This window comes from Halictus rubicundus, unplaced genomic scaffold (genome assembly GCF_050948215.1).
Source record: "Halictus rubicundus isolate RS-2024b unplaced genomic scaffold, iyHalRubi1_principal scaffold1107, whole genome shotgun sequence".
In the NCBI taxonomy this organism is placed as follows: Eukaryota; Metazoa; Arthropoda; class Insecta; order Hymenoptera; family Halictidae; genus Halictus; species Halictus rubicundus.
In genome coordinates this window covers 14,112-30,660 of record NW_027489648.1, presented here as the reverse complement: position 1 = coordinate 30,660, position 16,549 = coordinate 14,112, and the positions used below count along the sequence as shown (strand labels likewise).

At 39.4% G+C, this 16,549-nt stretch overlaps 1 protein-coding gene across 2 annotated transcripts; it reads left to right on the top strand.

The window, feature by feature from the left end:
- The first annotated feature begins 11,115 nt into the window (after window positions 1-11,115).
- On the top strand, window positions 11,116-15,947 carry LOC143364879 (uncharacterized). 2 transcript variants are annotated; one of them, XM_076804973.1, is made up of 5 exons: window positions 11,116-11,303; window positions 11,660-11,785; window positions 12,263-12,386; window positions 15,370-15,571; window positions 15,663-15,947. In XM_076804973.1, the coding sequence occupies exons 2-5, from the start codon at window positions 11,695-11,697 to the stop codon at window positions 15,717-15,719; spliced, it is 474 nt and encodes a 157-aa protein (XP_076661088.1). In that variant the 5' UTR covers window positions 11,116-11,303; window positions 11,660-11,694; the 3' UTR covers window positions 15,720-15,947. The 2 variants fall into 2 exon arrangements, with proteins under 2 accessions (XP_076661088.1, XP_076661089.1); XM_076804974.1 differs by having other exon boundaries at window positions 11,116-11,307.
- The last annotated feature ends 602 nt before the right edge of the window (window positions 15,948-16,549 follow it).

Sequence of the window (16,549 nt, the reverse complement as noted above, 5' to 3'; positions counted from 1 at the left end):
ATGGAGAAATGTTATTTACGTTCAAGATTTATGAAAATTGTATTTCTATAATTTGGAAACATGGTATCTATATTTATTAATATTGTATTGATAAAGATAATTGTAGATATATAACATAATGACATCAAATTAAAAAATATAATTTGAACATATAGTCATAACTCTGATCATAACATCAGATATGTACATAACTCGTCAATCATTTGTATTTGACCACATTTGATAATTTTTTATGATCTAGTTCCAACATTTATCGTTCGTCAGCGTAGAGGGCGTAAGAAAACCAGTTGTTTACATGTGAGACACGAAACCGCATATGGTGATTGGTCTACTCTTATACCATAAAATTGCCGATTTTATATCGAAGTTTTCAGTTGACCACGTTTATTTTATTATGTTATTTGTGTCTCATCGTGATTATTAATGTGTAATTTTTAAAGATTTTCCAGATTATACAAACATGTTTAAGAAAATTGGATAATTGAATTGTCCAATCATTTGAAGAAAGTGCACATTTCGAATTGAAGTTTCCGAGATACCAGTTTTATAAAAATTCAGTAGTTAGATAATACTGAAACAATTTTTCTTATTTTTTTATAAATTGCATCGTCGTTAAAAAAAAAATCAATTGTTTCGATGCCTCCTGATCGTTTTGTAGGTGTATTATGTAATATTGAACATTTTTATATTGAGGAAAACAGTGTAGAAACTTAAAACTGCAGTATAAAATATTTTATTTGCGTTACATTTCAATATATAACTCTGACTCTCAACAGTTTCGGTTGGTGCAGGCCGTAAAACGTCCCCCCGGGTTAGTTCCCCGGTGTAGGGGGGTGTCGGTCCGTCCCTCCCCGATTGGGGAGGGGGATCCGTGGGGGGTATTGGGTGAGGAAGGGTCGGGGCGTGCCGGATCACGCCTCCGACGGCCCTTCCTTCCGGTGGCGGCGTCTTCTTGCCTCGGCCGGGGCTGGTTCCTTCGGGATACCGGCCCCGAGCGGGGCACGAAGACTCCGGGAGCTGTGGGTGGACCGAGCTGGGGCTCGGGAAGCCCAATCCGAAGGCTCCAGGGATGGGGACACCGGGCGGGTCCCTCCGCCCGGGGTCTTATAGCGTAGGCAGTGGGGGAGGTTAACCCCTCCCCCGGGGTATGATGATAGCTGGGAGGTGTCCTGTTGAGTACTCGCGTGATCCAGGCACCTCCCGTGTAGCTTAGGTGGGCGTGAGGTTTTAGTGGGTAGTCTCCGGGGGCTTCGCCCCCCGGAGAGAATCCCACATAACCCCGGCTTCCCCCAGGGAGTCGGGGTATGTATAAAACATTTCCTCACGATAAAAAAAAAAAAAAAGGCCGTAAAACGTCTCCGGCTGAGAATCTTTTCGTCCGCCATCGAAACCCGCATCGAATGAAAGTTCAAATTTTAGATTTTTCAATATACCTTCATAAAATTGTGACGAGTGAATTGTTAGGGGCTTTTCCTGAAGAAAATGAGTCCAAACTCCTACCGCGACCGGTCAAATGACCGTTTTTAAAATTTCGATTAGAATTTCCTATATACAACGTAGTTGAATCGCCTTTAAACTTCACGACTTTTCCTACAATATGCGTATAATACATTTTTCAATATTTACTTCTTTTTTTATTGTTTATTTTCTGAGAAAAATTTGTAGTCTGTCTTACCTACCACGACCGGTCATTTGACCGGTAGATCGATTTATATCTTTTTGTAATAGTATTCTTTCAAAGACTCAATTCCGAAACTATAAAGTCGTTACAAACGGAAGGTAATGCAGTTGTGGCATGATTTTAGCCGAAAAGTGCTTACAGTCCTCGCTCGCCTATCGGCCTCGCGGTCTTTATTTGCTTGATTGGTATCCGAAGCGGTCCAGAACCTCGGATTTTCTTACACCGTCTTATCTACTATGACTGTAAAATAAATAAAATCATAGCCGAAGGAGATGCCTAGACGTCTTCTCACGAATTCAAATCAGTAAAGTCTCGTGAGCTGGACAGAGAGCATCAAAACGTGAAAGTTACAAGGAGCATATTCGGCAGTCTTTTACTATTTTGTATTTTTATTCTATTATTATTCTACTTTTATTTTCTATTGTATTACGCGTTATAAGTGTCATTTTCAAAAAAGTGAACAAACCAACAATACTTCGTAGCAAGTTTCACATTTTATCTTTTGTTCATTTTTTTATCCATCTTGATTTACATTTTTATATTTTAGTTTTTATTTTATCCCTTGAATATTCATTCCCAAAATGTAAAGACGTTCGAAATTTTTGATATTGCAAATGACAATACGGAAAATTATGATCTATTTGAGAACGACTCGAACACCGATGAGGACGAAGGGAATGTTTCGAACGTACGTAGAGGACGAAAGAGAAGGAGATTTTTAGTTACTTCCGATAGCGAGAATGAGGAAGAGGTAATCGAAACTGCTATAGACGGAACTGTTTGGCAAGAAGTAAAAGAAGGGTCTAATCCTGGAAGAGCACCTATTCATAATATGTTTAGGGGAACATCAGGCCCAACAGGGTATAGTAAACGAAATATTATGCGGTGAAAACGAATAAAATATACATTATATACTCCTAAATAAAAGAAACTATATTTTTATACTGTCAAATTGGCTATTATCTTCATTCTATATTAAAAAATATAAGTTGTGCTACAGACCGGTCATTTGACCGGTCGCGGTAGAAATAGGTATACGCGAAGTTTCGGTAGGAATAGTGTTAATGCGAATAGTATTTTTAATACGAATAAGTTGTAGAGCTTATCCAGATGAAAATGAGTCCAAACACGACATCATTTGGATTATCTTCAACAAGATTTTAATTTTTATCGTAACATTACGTATCAATAAAATTGTTCGATTACACTCGAGTTTGGACTCATTTTCATCAGGAAAAGCCCCTCAATTCACTCGCCGCAATTTTATGGAGGTATATTGAAAAATCTAAAAGTTTGAACTTTCATTCGTGCGCGATTCTCCATCTGCTTACATTGTATACCGTTTGTCAGTCGCTGGGTCTTTGAAGATCGGCGTTCGTCGGACCTCGTCGCCGCTTATTCGAGCTGGCAAAAGTTATTCGAAGATTTATCCGAAGCCTTTGAATAAAAGATACAGATAAAAGATGAAAATTTATTCCAAGTTCGAATAAATCCGCTTCGAATAAAAAAAATTCTCTCTATTCGTCCGATAAATTCTCGTCTAATAAAATTATTTATTCGACAGAGATACTTTTTTTATTCGAACTTTCGAATAACGAATAAAGATAAAATATCTTTGATTCGAATCCTTATTTAAATAATTTGTTATCTAAATAGTGCCCAACTCTGTCTGGAATGCAGTGCAAGGGACACTCTTGTCCGTGTCGGTTTGCACTATCGACTCTGACGTTAACAGAACCGAAGAAATAAAAAGAAATACGCGGATACTACGACCGCTGCTGCTCTGGTGGACTACGACTCTACGGTTGCTCGGAGGAATACTTGTTTATTTGAGGCTAGTTGGTTGACTGGTCTTGTCGTCTCTTCACTCCTTGCAGCTAATCTCGGTGTGGGTGGGGTCTAAGAATCTCTGTCTTCTAATTTGTTCGTGATTGGTCAATCATTGTCATTGATCTTCGTTGGCGCCTACCATTGCCAAAGGGAGGGTAACCTTGTGCCGAGGTGGACGCGCGGTACCCTCACTCGATGGGTCCGGAAAGGCGTTATAAACCTGCGCCCGGTAAAGTGTTGTAAATTTTGTCCCGGGCCGCTACCATAAATGCTAGTGCATTACAAACATGATAAACTGGAGGTAGGCCGAAGTCTGCCACCCAGATGTTTGGTTATATTGAAATATTTGTTTTGTCTTGTGACGGAACAATACCAAAGTAAAATTTAAACTGAAAAAATTAAAAAGAATCGGGTTTAATGGTATATACTGAAATATATTTTGTATTTTTAAATCATTCTTTTTGTTTTTTAAATTTAATTACCCTTAAAAAATGTTCAAAACTAGTTATTATAAATATTGTTGTTCAATCTTTTATCAATCCCAAATAATTAAATTTATTAGAATATATATGCTGCGAATGAAAAGCAATATCAGAAGTACATTGAATAAGTAGCTATTAAATAGTCAAATGAAATTAATGATATCAACGTCGTATTTTATTTAATTAAATTTAAACTACATTCTTACTTTTGGCTAATATTGAACTAATTTAATTTTTTATAATTATGTTATTACACTGTTGTAGTTGTAATTGCACAGGGAAGACGACTGATGTAGTAGAAAGAACAAGAAAAAAGTGTTTAACGAAAAAAAAATCGTTCCATGCGGGATTCGATCCGGGACCAAAATATTCTCAGCCGGAGACGTTACGTTATTATTATTATTACATTACGTCTCCTTCGATGCACTCGCGTGTCAGCCGTAATGGAATTAAGAGGAAACAACATTCTTTTGTTTCATTCATCATATGAATCCTCGACATGAGATTTAAAATTATATCAGCAACAGCGCCATTGTAGAATATCGGTTCCACAATATTAGTTCTGGATGATACGGTAGGATGTGACACGGAATAGTACGGGGGCTCTAGAGCCCCCCGAGCGTGAGACAGAATAATACATTGGGTGATTGGTCTACTCCTATACCTCGTCTGTGGTATGGTATTACCTACAGATGTGTAGCTGACTGATGAATACGAGATGGAAACACCGGCGTGTTGGATAACGAATAAGAAAGGAACTGAAAAGGGAATCTTTCAATTTTATTAAATGTTGGATATTTATAGGGAGGAGGGTCCTAAGTGGACATGTTTTTTTTTACCCGGAGTATGGAACGATCAGGTGTCAGACGTTATAACAGAATAAAAATTGTAATTGTTACATTACATTTATTTCAGTATCACTGTCAAAAAGTCTACGTGCATTTGCATAAGAGTATGATCCTAATAATGATAATGTATGATTAGATTAGGTCCGGATACGATGTTTTGCGAATGTTATAACTTAAAAATACTTTACCACTATTATTCATGCACACACCTCGGTCTCTCTTTTTTTATTATGAAATAAATGTTTACAACAGAGTCAATAAATTCATGTGTGAAGCTAAATTAAACCAAAAATGAAATGATTCAAAATTTCAAAGGTCTAAAAAGAACTACGATTCATAAGTGTCTATATATAGACTAGAGTTTTATTTGATCCTTGCTTTGTCATTGGGCGATACAACCACATACATTGCAACGCGCGCGCCAGTCTTTGACTGCTCTGTCCTCGTTACAGCATTCGAACGCGCCTCCGGAAATTATTCGAAGTCAAATAAACCGCCGAAAAAGACAGATGAAAATGGACATGTGGCAGCCTGGGCATTGTTACGGTGAAATGGCTGGTTTCGCGAAGGAACGCCGTATTTCACTTTCGCGATTGAATACTCGAAGATTTCGGGAATTTGAACTTGCTTTTTATTTTGAAAGTTGGATCGGCGAGACGTGCCGTAGCAGAGGTGATCGTCGACTGCTGGGTACACGGGTTTGGGGTCTTATATATTAATGGGTAATCTTATTTGGGGTACAAAGGTTTGGGACTGTTTAATGGTTCAAAGTTGTCGGGTGCTGAATCAGTCGTGAACTTGGGCCTGGTGACGTGTTGCGAGGGTTGTTGTCTTGGTCTTATCGGGCCGTGACATTCCCCCCTCATTAGACTTTCGTTGCTCCGAAACGAACTCATTTTCTCCTGACAGGTGCGATGTTGAATTCGGTGTCGTTCAGGTCGTAACTCGATGGAGGGCTGCTGTTGTTATGGTACAGGTGCGGTGGCTTCTATGATTCTGTAGTATCATCTAGTTTTACGTATGGTTTTTTTTTTTTTTTTTTCATTCCTGCAATTATTCTTACTACGTTATGGTATAAATACGTTTCTTGTATATCTTCTATGAATACGCTACTATCATTTAGAGGTGTTAGTGTAAAACTACTTGCTAAGGTTATGCTTAAGCCTAGTATTATTCCTGTGGGCGACATCTGAAATTTTAAGATTTATACAACTTTAGTCTATTTCCGTGAATTTTTATCACGCTATCATTCGTTAATTTTTTACATATATAGTACGGCGTTTTAACTTCTAATATGATCGCTGGTCCTAACCATTCCGAATCTAACTTGTTACTCTTATGGTCATTGTGAATCCATACCTTATCATTTACATTAAATAAGCTCTGCAACCTTATTTTCCTATCTTGATTTCTTTTATTTCTAGCTTTATTTTTTTCTATCGTTTTCTTTGCGGATTCTAGATACTCTGCATGTTTCTTGCTCCATAATTTAAAGAGTTCATTCTGCGTGAGCGTACTCGTAGCAGATATCGCGCTTGGCAAATTCGCTTTTCTACCAAAAGTTAATTCAAAGGGTGTATGACCTGTTCCTTCATGGACTGCCGTATTGTAACCGAAACATATAAGTTTTAATACTTCGTCCCATTCTTTCTGTCTCTCTTTAATACAAGTTCTAATAAGATCTTTAACCGTAGCGTGAGTTCTTTCAAGGGATCCATTGCTCTGAGGATGAAAGCTAGTTGTTTTGATATGTTTAATTTGGAATGCTTCTTCAAATCCCTGCATCAGGTTTGAGATAAAATTTGAACCTTGGTCTGTCAATATTTGCTTGGGTGCCGAAAAGGTGTAAATAAAATGTTCGATTAATTTGTCGATAATGGATTCTGCACGTTGATCTTTCATCGGAATAAGGATTAGGTATTTGGTCAGTTGATCTTGGATGGACAAAACGAATTGGTTACCCTTAGAGGTTATCGGTAGTGGTCCAAAGATATCCATTGCAATTTTGTCGTTCGGGGATTCAGGAGTGTTCGGGATACATGCCTCTTCTCGGTGCCTAATTCGATTGAGTTTTTCTTTTTGACAATAAACGCATTTACTTATAAATTCTTTCACGTCCTTCTCCAAGTTTTCCCAAAAATACTTTGATTTAATTCTAGCTATCGTTTTATTTTCTCCAAAGTGTTGAGCGGAATTACCGTTATGATTTTCTTTTAATATTTCTAATTTTCTCTCTGGCGTGATCTCTATTACTGGTTCTGTGGCTAAGACATAAAGTTTTCTCGGGTCTCGTGATGCTATGAATCTAATTATTTTCCTGATCATTTCAATTTGTCTAATATTAAAGTGTTGTCGGGTGGCTCCTATCTTTTGGTGTTTTCCTAATATTATTTTTAAAGCTTGAAGAGCTTCTCTGTCTCTGTCGGGTACCGTATTTAGTTGAAAGTATTGTCTTCGGTTAGGTGTCTCTTTGAAATTATCAGGGGTCTCTTGATACAATAGGTATTCGTCATATTCGAAAATGTCGTCTAAGTCCGATAAGTCGTTGCTCACTGCCGTATCTGTATCGCTATCGTTTGCGTTATTGTCTGTAGTATCTGGATGTTCGTTTCCCTGATTTGTTTCTATTATCTCGTTTGCTAAGTCTGCGAGTTGGTCTCCCGTCATCTCTGCTAGGGTTATGTGTACTCGTGATAGTGCGTCCGCGGCGGTATTGTCTTTTCCTTTGTGATATTCTATGTCATAGTCATACTCTTCTAATCTAAGTCTCCATCTGATTAGTCTGGATGAGGTGTCTTTTACATTATGTAGCCATTTAAGTGCCTGATGATCTGTCCTAATTTTGAATTTTCTGCCTAATAGGTATTGTCTTAATCTTTGAACGCCCCATACTATTGCTAGTAATTCTTTTTCTGTCGTAGTGTAATGTTTTTCTGCCGGATTTAGGGTTCTGGATACGTAACAACATGGGTGTCCGTCTTGGGATAATATAGCTCCTAGTCCTTCGTTCGATGCGTCTGTCGTTAGTGTAAATTCTTTGTTGAAGTCTGGGTATTTAAGAATCGGTTCTTCGCATAATTTTAGCTTCAACGTGTCAAAAGAGATTTGCTGTTTGTCTGTCCAATGGAATGGAATGTCCTTTTTTGTTAGGTCTGTCAGTGGTTTAGCTATCTTGGCAAAGTTTCTAATAAATTTACGATAGTAACCTGCTAGCCCTAGAAATTGCTTTATTTCTGTCGGGTTCTTGGGTTGTCTAAATTCCTTTACTGATTTGATTTTATTGGGATTTGGTTTTACTCCGTCCTTTGATATAACGTGTCCTAAGTATTCTAATTCCGGTTTTAAGAATTCACATTTGTCTGGTTGCAATTTTAGTCTTAGTTCAGACAGTCTATGTAGTACGATCGCTAAATTTTTGTTATGTTCTTGAATCGTTTGTCCGAATATTATGACGTCATCTAAATATACAAAGCAATGTTTTCCTATCAATCCGTTTAATGCTCTATCCATCATTCTTTGAAACGTAGCTGGTGCGTTCTTTAGTCCGAATGGCATTCTATTGTAATGGAAGTGTCCTTCGGGAGTTGAAAAAGCTGTATATTTTTTTGAGTCTTTGTCCATTGGAATTTGGTGAAAGCCTGACGATAAATCTAATGCTGAGAAAAATTTCGAGTTTCCTAAGTGCGAAAGGATTGATTCTACATCGGGGATGGGATACGCGTCTTGATCTGTAAGTTCGTTCAATTTTCTAAAATCTATTACTATTCTCCATTTTCTCTTTCCTGAGGCATCTGCCTTTTTGGGTACTACCCACACTGGTGCGTTATAAGGGGAATCTGAATGTGTAATTATGTCTTTATCCAACAATTCTGAGACTTGTCTTTTAATTTCTTCGCGATGGCACTCTGGAGGTCTATACAATTTTATATTGACGGGTTTCTCTGTTTTTAATTCTATTTTATGTGACGTGAGTTGGGTGCATGGGAGTGGATCGGTTTCTAATGCAAAGGCGTCAGCGTATGAAAGGATTATTTTCTCTACCGAGTCTCTATATGAAAGATCAATGTGTTTGGTTCTTAATTTCTGCATTAATAATTGCATTCTGTCTAATTTGGGAGATTCATCTAATTCAATTTGGTTTGATTCAATTTCTCTCTCACCTGTGTTGATGAAGCAAACCTGGGTTCTTTGGTGGTCAATGAAAGTTTCCTTGATAGTACTCTCGCCTGGTTGTAATTTGATGTCGGATCTTAGAGGTATGCGTGTCTCACCTAAAAACAGATAATCATTAGTGATCTTATATTTATATTTCTGTAGGAAGGGTAAACCTATGATTCCGTCTTCAGGGATGGGGAAGGAGTCGGGAACTATTTGGAATATATGGTCTTGTTTTAGTGCTTGGAACTGCGTGCTGGATTTGGATTCGTGTTTGTCGTTGCCCATTAGTATATTTTGGATCTTATTCTCCCTGGGATGTTCGGGTAATATACTACTATTTTTTATGAGGTTGATTCCTGCTCCGGTGTCCAGTAGGAATCTTGTTGGTCTTCTGAGTCCTTGGAATCCTCCGAGTATATATTGTAGTCTCCCTGGTATGCTGCATATTCTCCTAATGCGGGGAAGTCCGCTTGTTCCGCTGGCGTCTCGTCGATGGTGTAGTTGACTCTTGGTGGGATTTTGCCGTGAGGGGCTGACCGAAAATTTGTGCAGTTAGGTGCGATATGCCCGTTTTGTCCGCATTTGAAGCATTTAAGATTGATGGGTCTAGGCATTGTTGCAAGTGAAGTCGGTCTAGCTTGAGGTCTGTTCATAGGATGGAAAGGTCCTCTCGGTGGCAATACTGAGTTATTCGGTCTGGGATGTTGCGGGAACATCTGTCTTTGCGATGGTCCTCTCGAGTCTCGAAGCCAATTCTCCATGTCTCCAGCTAGAGTTTGAGCTTTTTCTAGTGTCTTGGGTTGCGATGGGACGACTAGAGCTCCTAATTCTCGTTTCAGGTTGGTTACGTATGTAGCGATGGCCGCGTCTTCTTCTTCATCGATGGCAATCTTCCTTGCCGCTGGGTTGTTGTGTTTGTACTGGATAGCGTATTTTAATTCGTTCAGGGATTGTCTGAATCTCAGATTGAAACTCATTACGCTCTCCATTTGTCCTTGTCGCGTGTTTTGCAGCTTATTTCTGCTGGCATTGACGGTATTGGGCGAGGTGACGTATGTCCTGAGGGCCTCGTAGAGCTGTTCGTAGGTGTCTATACGTAAGTATCGGATAGCTCGCTCTGCTTGATCCGTGATTTTCTCCGCAATTACGAGTTTCAGAAGCATATGCTTGTCTCGACATACGGATCTGGCGTACCTGACATCACTTATGAAGTCTTCTACTCCTAGGTCGTCTCTTCCTTTCAGCGTTCGGATAGTACGAATGGCGTTTGACGCCGTTTGTCCAATTGTTGCATTGGAAGTTGCAGTTATTTCGGGTTCATCATCTTCCGAGTTGCTCCCTGATGAATGTTCCCCGTGTCTTCTTGAGGAGTTTCTTTGGCCTCTGTTCTGAGATGCGCTGTCGTCGGTCATAGTAGCGGTGATGTTCATTAACTTGGATAATTCTATAATTTCTTTCTGTCGGTTTTCGTTTTCTTTAGCAGTAGTTTTGCTTAAAGAGGTAACCGCGGATTGCAATTCTTTCATTGAATTGAGAATTCCATTGAGTATCTCTTCGCTTACCATTACGGTTCCGTTTGGTTTAGCCATTTTCTTGGTTAACGTAGGGGAACTGTTCGATTCTATTCTCGATAACTTAAGATGTCGTACTGACCTTGGTTCGTCGATACCGATGTATTGCTTCGGAAGGGCTCTCGTAGTCCGTCTTCGTGGTCAAACAGCCGTGGTTGGTTGCCGTTGAAGATTTTCTTCCAGCAGATGAACCGGTATCCTGGCAGGATCGCCAAAATGTTACGGTGAAATGGCTGGTTTCGCGAAGGAACGCCGTATTTCACTTTCGCGATTGAATACTCGAAGATTTCGGGAATTTGAACTTGCTTTTTATTTTGAAAGTTGGATCGGCGAGACGTGCCGTAGCAGAGGTGATCGTCGACTGCTGGGTACACGGGTTTGGGGTCTTATATATTAATGGGTAATCTTATTTGGGGTACAAAGGTTTGGGACTGTTTAATGGTTCAAAGTTGTCGGGTGCTGAATCAGTCGTGAACTTGGGCCTGGTGACGTGTTGCGAGGGTTGTTGTCTTGGTCTTATCGGGCCGTGACAGCATCGCGCAGCGGCAAGCACGCCGACGAACCGCCAACATACATTGTATACGCGGCGGCGCGGCGACGGTCCACGGGAAGCTGCAGAGAAAGAAGCGAAGATCGGTTCCGAAGGCGGTCGAAGGAATGCCATCGAACATTCGCTCGCAAGCGTCGGCCAGTATTCACTTCAGAGCAGCCATTCGTGTCAGTGCCGTGTGTTGTAAGTACGTATTATGGCGATTAGGTTTGGAGTATACATTTTGATAAGTTTTCCCGAAAACAGGCCATTTGTCCGCACAGTACGGCGGTCTCTTTATTTTCCGAGATATTTGCAAAAACTGTCTATTTTGATGTAAACTTCTGCCTATTTTGAATGACCGAATTTGTTCTTTAGGGCGCGGGAGGGTTCTTTGGTTAAAATGTACAAGGAGATTTTTATTATCCACCCTATGAAATTATCGAGTCGATGTTCTCCCATTTTGCAATCAAATTCACAGAAGTTATTTATTCATGATCACTATAAGTTGTTTCTATATATGTATTCATTGAGTGATACATGTTATTATTTATTTCCAGTGTTTTCAAATGGGTGAGGTTGGCCAACGGATGCAATGCTGGTTCGGTCTTTACCTCACGCACTGGTTCCTCGGTCACCCCAGGGTCTCATGTTTCCTTTTCAACGGTTAAGAAGTAATTTTGCAGGTATTTCCTCATTATTTCTTTATCAATGTTTTAATTTGAATAGATTTTGTTTTCTTGAATTTGGAATTTATAGGATACGGGTCTTAGGGATTGCTATTCCCTTATAACTTCTGCGAAATATATTCTTTAGGTTCCATGAGTTTTAGCGCCTTATATATATATACATTAATATATGAAGGGAGGTATGAAATTATCGAGTCGAAGTGGTCAATGTTTTTTCACTTTGCAATCATATTCACAGAAGTTATTTATACATGATCACTATAAGTTGTTTCTATATATCTATTCATTGAGTTTATAAACGTTGAATGAAGTGCACAAGTGGATGTATTTCAGGTAGAGACAATTTCTAATCGCACCGCAAACGATCCCTTCATTTATTCTCAGGTTGTCCCTATAATTTATTTTCCTTACCGCGTGTAGTAGCTTAAAAACTTTACCTTCTGCCGTTGAATACATGTTATTATTTATTTTCAGTGTTTTCAAGTGTGAGGCCGGCCATTGGATGCAATGTGGGTTCGCTGTTCACCTCACTGACTGGTTCCTCGGTCACCCCAGGGCCTCGTGTTTTGTTTTCAACAGTTAAGAAGAAATTTCACAGGTATTTTCTCATTATTTCTTTATTAATGTTTTAATTTGAATAGATCTTGTTACCTTGAATTTGGAATTTATAGGATATGGGTCTTAGGGATTGCTATTCCCTTGTAACTTCTGCGAAATATATTCTTTACGTTCCTTGAGTTTTCTCGCTTTATATACATACACTAACCAGCAAAACTGAGTCTACACTATTTGAGCCAACATAACTTTTTAAAAATCTGATCAAATGACTTGAATTTTATTGAGAAGTTGGAAGGTTTAGTTTGTTAGACGAGGTGTAAAAAATTTTTGAAAAAAGTTTGAATTGGTCGGAATCGCAAAAGAAATAGTAACAGTTGGTTTTTTTAGCTTTTTTATCTGAGCCTGTATTGAAAATTTAAAAAATGTGTTTGATTCGCTTGAGTAAATTACATCCATGCTGAAAATTTCACCGATATTGGTTAATTCGTTTACGAGTTATAAACGCTTAAAAGTGGAAAAATTGCCGTTTTTCATGATTTTCGACTTAAAACCACACTTTTAATCGTTTATAACTCGTAATCGAATTAACCAATATCTGTGAAATTTTAAGCGTAGATATAATTTATTCGAGCAAATCAAATACATTCCTTAAATTTTCAATACAGGCTCTGATAAAAAAGCTGAAAAAACCAACTTTTACTATTTCTTTTGCGATTCCGACCAATTAAAATTTTTTTCAAAAATTTTGTACACCTCGTCTAATATATATATCAATTATTGATTCCCCTCGGGGTTACAATTTTAATTACATCTCCCTCTTACCCCAATCTTAACCTTAAACTTATCCTAACTTACCCTAACTTAATTAAACGTGTCCTAAAAACACGCCATAGAGAGAGAGAACGATCTTTCACTAATATCCGCCGCGTTATTATTTTTCCCTGTCCCACACATACATGCTTCTCTGCTCTCTCCCCTCCCTGCACCTCACCCATCCTTCCCATGCCTCCTGGACCTCCTCTTTCGGCTGCTCTCTCTTTCACTCCATTCCTATGCATTCTCTCCATTTACTTCATCTCCCATATCTCTCCATTCCTGCTCTTCCTCCATTCATCCACCTTCCTCATCCATTCCTCTCCTCCTTCATCCCCTAATATTTCCCCACCATCCCCTGCCAACCACTCCCCTCAACCCTCCCTTACACATTTCCCACACATGTTCCCACGTTTCCTCCTCTCACCCACAGACCTTACATACTTTCTTCTCCTCCTCCAACCAATACTTTCCACCTCTCATCTCGTTTCCCAACCTGTACCTGGCCACCCTTTGCCACCTGCTCTCTCCCCAGCCTTTCTTCAGATACCCCGGTATCCGCTCTCCCTTCACCCTCCCGTACCACATGTTGTACCTTGCGCTTCCTATCTTTTCCCATCTCTCCCCTGTTGCTTCTTCTTTTCCCCTTTCACTATCTCCTCACTCACTGCCTCTATCCTCTCCTCCATCATCTCCTCCGCCTCCTCCGCTGTCCAGCCCCTCTCTTCCCAAAAACGCCGTCACTCCTTCACCCACCCTACTACCTCCCCTCCCCTTCTGCCCCTTCCTCTTCCCTGCTCCCAGCACAACCTAGCTAGCTCCCCCCTTTTTCCACCCTCAACTTCTTCTGGTACCCCCATGCCCTCAACCCCGCCCTCCCTCTCAACAACTCCCTCTGCAGCTGTTACCGCACCATATACCGCGGTGCGTACCTCTCTACTCCTAGGACCCACCTCAGAAACCTCTCCTGCAACCTTTCCACCTCTTCCCATTCCTTCCTACACCTCGTCTAATAAACTAATCCTTCTAACTTCTCAATAAAATTCAAGTCATTTGATCTAATTTTTAAAAAGTTATGTTGCTTCAAATAGTGTAGACTCAGTTTTGCTGGTTATTGTACATTAATATATACATTAATAACCAAATTACGAGAAGTGCCCGAAGACAGACCATTTGTCCGCACTGTACGGAGGTCTCTTTATTTTCTGAGATATTTGCAAAAAACTGTCTATTTTGATGTAAACTTCTGCCTATTTTGAATGACCGAATTTGTTCTTTAGGGCGGGGGGGGGGGGGTGTGTTCTTTGGTTAAAATCCACAAGGAGATTTTTATTATCCACCCTATGAAATTATCGAGTCGATGTTCTCCCACTTTGCAATCAAATTCACAGAAGTAATTTATTCATGATCACGATAAGTTGTTTCTATATATGTATCCATTGAGTTCATAAACGTTGAATGGTCTTCACAAGTGCAAGTATTTCAGGTAGAGACAATTTTGTAATTGCACAGCAAACGATCCCTTCATTTATTCTCAGGTTGTCCCTACAATTTATTTTCCTTACAGCGTGTAGTAGCTTGAAAACTTCACCTTCTGCCGTTGGATACATGTTATATATATATATATACAGGGTGTTAAAAAAAACCATTCAATATTTATATGGTATATAGGATACACAGTGCTGAGTGAAAAAGCTATAGTAAACATAGGTCGAAAGGTCAACCGTTTCTGAGATATAAACATTTTTGTTACATTAGACGAATAGACTTGATTCGTTGGACGCGTCGTGAAGTGTTATAGTGATATATACAATTTAAAAGTGTGCGAGAATGTTTTGTTCGACATCGTATCATATTCTCGAACAAAGATTGTGAGTGACTGCCGGTGTGCAATAATTCGCAAGAGTCGTGCACTGAATCGTTCGGACGTGTCGGAAATCCATGGGGTCGAGACGAATCAGTGAAGAATTTTGCTCTTCAGTGATTGATCTCGATCCTATGGATTTCCGACCCGTCCCAACGATTGGGTAACCGATTCTTTCGAATTATTGCACACCTGCAATGACTTACAATCTTTGTTCGAGAATCCGATACGATCCCGAAAAACCGTTCTTGCACACTTCCAAATTCCAAACAACACTATAATACGCGTCAATTTGAATCCGACATTTTCGAGACGGCGCATGAAGTAATTCTTTTTTCTTTTCCAGAATTATGGAACCAAACACCATCAAATTTGAAAAAATGTCCTTAGAACAGGGGCCATCCGCCCCAACGCCACGGGCCTCGCAGATACCGTGGCCCATTGCGGTAAAATTGTTGCCGCCCAACTTTCCGCCCTCCCGCATCCCGAGGCCATTTGAACGTGGGCCCCCGCCCACCTCCACGGCTAGGCTAAATTATGATTCTTATGTAAGTAAATATAGAATAAATGAAGAAATAATAAAATAATAAATAAATGGTGAATAATTAAAAAATTATAAAGCATAATATTATGTTTCAGAATAAATTGGCCAAGCTGATAAAGCGGGCGGAGTACCGCCAGCGGATGCGGGGCTAAAAAAAGAGAGGCTGCTTTCATCACACACAGGCGATAAAATAAACTAAAATAAATAATAATAACTATAAATTAAAATAATAATAAATATAATTCTTATTATATAATTTAAATACAAAGTAATTATAAATTATTTTTATAATGTTGTTAGGCTTCTTTTATTCACTTGTAAGAAAGTACTAGAAAGATAGATAACGCGATATCGTTAACTTAAATAAATGTGGGCGTATTACAAAATACTATGAATCTTTATTCACGACAACTGTACACGACGACAGTCAGAATCAGAATGTCCTGCTGTCCCAAAAATCCTCAGCCGTGAGAACGCCTTCGACAGTATGCCCCCTTGTTTATGACACCCCCAAGCTAAAGGACTTTCCCTTGTGGAAGGGCAACGCGCTGACAAAAACCACATGGCCTGCCTCGACCGTTTGCTTACTTCGATTTTTCTAACACACTTTTCACGCTGTATTCTTGGAATTCACTTTTATTACTTTTTTACACGCGGTTTGCAACCGTCTCACACGCTGGTTCGTTTGCTTCTGGTGAAAACTACACGCACGCGTCTCTACGTTCTATCTTTTCTTTCGCTCCTTCACACGTATTTACTCATTCTTTCTCTCTCTTCCTTCGCGCTCATTTGTTCATACTCGCTCTCTTTCTTCACGCTCATTTGTTCATCCTCGCTCTCTTTCTTCATGCTCACTTCACGCGTACTGACACATTCTTTCTCTTTCTCTCTTCACGCTCACTTCACGCCGCTACAATGTTATTTCCAAGAGGCCGCGGCATCAATATTAATCATAATTATTATTATAGATGATTTCTTTTCT